Raw genomic sequence first — 4,108 nt, forward strand, 5'->3', positions numbered from 1 at the left:
AGTAGTTAACTGAGTTGACTTCTTGCGTTCATAATTCAAGGTCCTAGAAAAAAACAGATGTCCCCTCTTGGACCTCACTGGTATTAACGGCTTGGAAAGATATGTAAGCTCACTTGTTTTTTCAATGCCTGATCATTTTTCTCTCAAGCTAAGAAGGACACAGCTATTTCACTGAAGTAAATGAAAATACAAAAAAATATCATCCTTCTGAAGAAGACACTGCTACAGGCAACATCTTTATCACTTTAAAACTATTTCCAGATGATCATCCAATTGCTTTCCCTGCTCTGCTCTTTGACTTCCTTTAAAATTCAAGGCAACAAATATTTAATAGCCTTAATATTGTATTTTAATTAACACAATCCATCAACAGTGTTTAATTTATGCATTACTGGAATTTCATGTTAAAACTGGAAGCAAGATTTTTATTGTTTAAATTACAATTGAAACTGTACATAAATAATAGATATGAAGATTACAGTCCTGAAGTACTCCACATACTAGAGCAATTTTACGTGTCAGTCAACAGATACAACCTTTTTGTTTCCAGCAAGGACACCAGAAACTATACAGTTATCCTCACAGCACACTTTGTTTCTCCATTAATACTGCATCACGGAGGCAAAGAATTCAGAGTCCGTGCATCACCACCCTGACCCTCTTCTCCTGCAGCCGCTAGGGTGTGAGAGGAACACTGCTCTCCCTCTTCCTTTCCAGAGGGGAACAACCCCACTACCCCTCTTCCAGCATCTCCCTCGCTCTTCCCTCCTTACTCTTTTAATTCATAACAATTAAAGAGCCCTCAGCACTACTTGCAGTATCGGCTACTACTGCACGTTTCAGCTTTTAAAAAGGCATGGATTTTGGTTTTATTTCAGTCAGCCAAAGTGCACACAAACTGTCCCAGCGACCAAATGCAGGCTGCCCGTGTCCTCCTGCTGGGTCCCTTGCTGCGCCCGTACCCTGCGTGACTCAACCTACAAGCTGCTCCCCTCCCTCCTCCCCCACCCTGACAGCGGCACATCCTGTAAATTCTTTCGCCCGTACCCTTTAAATTTAAAGTCACTACCATCAGAGACCCAGCTTATCTTGCAGCAACATATTCAAAGGGCTACTATCCCCCTGAACTCCTAATTGCCCTTTCTGCTGCTGTATCACCTCGCCTCCTCCTGACCCCACCTTACTCCACCCCTCCTTACTTGCATCCTCCACCTTCCCCGCTTGTGGAAGAGGAATCTCCCTAGAGACACTTGGATAAGTTTATCTAATGCTAATGTGACATAAGAACGGCCATATGGCAGTGACCTGGATCCACCAAGCCCTGGCCACAGGGCTATACGCGTACAGTACAAGCACACAGCCATGCTTCCACAGGACTATCACTCTCCTGCCCTCCAGCAATTTGCAGCTCAGGGATTTCTGGACCCAGAAGTGTGAATTTTTATGTAAAAACTCGCAAAGCATTTTCCCCCTCCCCATGCTATTTTGTATCTGCTATTTGAACTGATGAAAGTATCTGTAATACCCTGCAGCAGGAGTTCAGCACTTAAGTGTGTATTGAATGGGGGAACACTTCTCACTGTTTTGTTCTGAACCTGCCACTTCCACAGAATATTTACTCCACGCTTGGCACTCCTGATGTTGAAAGTTTTATCATATTTGTCCTCACTGTGTCTTTTCCAACTGGAGGAATGCTGAAGTTGTTCCTTGTACAGAGGTTACTCTGTACCTCTGATTATTCTTGCCACTCCGAACCTTCTCTGGTTTCATTATATCTATGTTGAGAACTCTGGACAAGGACTACAGTGTTCAAGATGCAAGAGTCAGAGAAGGCTGCTATGTCACAGAATCACAGAATGGCAAGGGTTGGAAGGGACCTCGGGAGATCATCCAGTCCAACCCCCCTGCTAAAGCAGGTTCACCTAGAGCAGGTTGCACAGGACATCGTCCAGACGGGCTTTCAGCATCTCCAGAGAAGGACACTCCACAACCCCCCTGGAGCAGCCTGCATCGTCCAGACGGGCTTTCAGCATCTCCAGAGAAGGACACTCCACAACCCCCCTGGGGCAGCCTGTTCCAGTGCTCTGTCACCCTCAAAGTAAAGAAGTTTTTCCTCATATTCAACTGAAACCTCTTATGTTTCAGTTTGTGCCCATTGTCCCTTGTCCTGTTGCTGGGCACCACTGCAAAGAGTCTGGCTCCATCCTCGTGACATCCACCCTTAAGGTATTTGTATGTGTTGATGAAATCCATGTTTTGTTCTCTATTCTTAAGAATGACTAACAGCCACTTTTCTTTCTTGACTGCTCTTGAGTATTCACAGCTGATGTTTTCACAGAACTATCACAAATCAAGATTTTGTTCTTGAATTGCAGTAGGCAGCTCAAACCCAAAGACTTTATGCATGCAAACTAGGGTATTTTTTTTTTGCCACATGCATAATTTCATTTTTCTACACTGATTTTCACTATTTTAGATCTCAGTCAGTTTTGTAAAGTCCTTTCTGTGATTCTTCATAGTTGTAACTGTTAATAACTTACGGTAACTCAGAATAACTTACCCTAAATAGCTTAGTAACAGCAGCAAATTTGAGTAGCATAATACAGCAAAACACTCTACAGTGCTCATACATCCTTGGCAGCAGGGCAAAAAAACAAGGCCAGATTCCTGTGCAGGTTCACGGATGGTCAGAGAGGCCCAGGCCCTGAGAACCTGGCAGCGTGCAGGACAGGGGAGGCAGAAGCTGAGTAAGAGGGAACATTTAGTCCTGCCGGGCAGTCAGAAGTAGAATCTGAACTATAGTAAGTCCACACCTTCTAGCAAAGAAATCCCAGACATGTACTCCTGACTTGATCTCTTACCTCATCAAGTCCTGCAGGTCCTGTAAAAATTGTCATCTGGTCCCCTCTTTTGACTTTCTAGTGCCTTCTAGAAAAGCCAACACTACTCAGTAATCACACGTACCTGAATAAACCTTTTCCTCAGCAATCCAAGGCCAGGAGCCTCTAGATTTCCCAAATTCTTGTACATTCCTTCATACAGTTCCTTAAGCTTATTTTTATTCCTCTGAGTTTTTACCAACTCGTTTCTGACATCCTCAACCCAATCCTGCAAACAGAAGCAAACAGATGAGTACCGACAAAAAGTTTACTGACTCTCACTTTTCTGTAATCTGCTCAGATTGCATTTGGGTTTCTGTATTTACTAATAGTCAATCAATGTATATTTTAACAACAAAAGAGTAATAAAAAGGCTATGGACATAATATGGAAATATTTCTATTTAATAACATAATTATGTTTACTACCATAGTGCCTAGCACAAACTAGAAAGCCCCTATGGGGTCAGGAGTGGCATCTAACACAAGACAAGAATCCTTCGGCCAACAGGCTCAGAATATAGATGGAGAAGCCCAGCAGAGAGCAGGGTAAGGGCATAACAACACAAGTAGTCAGAAATTATAGACATAGCCACAAAGGATAATTTTGTAACAGTTGCAGAATGATTAAGGATGACTGGCCATGGGGCAGGGCAGAGACCCTGAAGCAGAAAGCTGAAAAGGGACAGTGCAGAACAGCCAGCTGGCACAAGGGAGGGAGACCATCGTCAGTGAAAGCTGCTGACGGCACCCCGACATCATCACCAGTTGATTCTGGGTTGAACCGCTTCCTGCGGCTGTGGTGTCAGCCGAACGGCGGCAGGCCCCTCCCAGCACTCTCTTTCCTAAACAGAAGGTGAGGAATGAAGGGGAAAGAGGGGAGGAAATTAAAAAAAAAACAAAACACTTTACCTTAAAAAGCATTATTGGATTAGAGAGCTGTTCCAGGGAGCGAACAAAATCTTGAACTACTCCTCCTCTGTCCAACTTATTCTTGATCCTTTAAAAGCAAAAAAGTGCATCACAATGTAACAGGAACCACCATCACCACCTAGCCTGCAGATAAGCAATGCTCCAGATTGTCTGCTAAGATTCAAGAACCCGGCAAAATAATCTGGGGGTAGGTAGGTAGGACTCCCTCAGAATCCTCTCGTCGGCTGCATGACTGTCCTTGCCATGTGGCTCCCAATTTTTTAATTAAGTGTCTCACTGTGAAAACAGGAGCTTGGG

At 44.0% G+C, this 4,108-nt stretch overlaps 1 protein-coding gene across 1 annotated transcript in view; it reads right to left on the bottom strand.

Moving 5' to 3' along the window:
• The window catches only part of LOC104126877 (DNA-dependent protein kinase catalytic subunit), a gene marked incomplete at its 5' end in the record, with an annotated part of 27,204 nt that overhangs the window by 10,781 nt on the left and 12,315 nt on the right, over positions 1–4,108 (bottom strand). The window contains 2 exons of the mRNA XM_009639484.2: positions 2,965–3,108; positions 3,791–3,878. Coding sequence (XP_009637779.1) covers positions 2,965–3,108; positions 3,791–3,878 — 232 coding nt within the window. The remainder of the gene's footprint in view (positions 1–2,964; positions 3,109–3,790; positions 3,879–4,108) is intronic.

Source organism: Egretta garzetta, unplaced genomic scaffold (assembly GCF_000687185.1).
Source record: "Egretta garzetta isolate BGI_Z169 unplaced genomic scaffold, ASM68718v1 scaffold35, whole genome shotgun sequence".
NCBI lineage: Eukaryota > Metazoa > Chordata > Aves > Pelecaniformes > Ardeidae > Egretta > Egretta garzetta.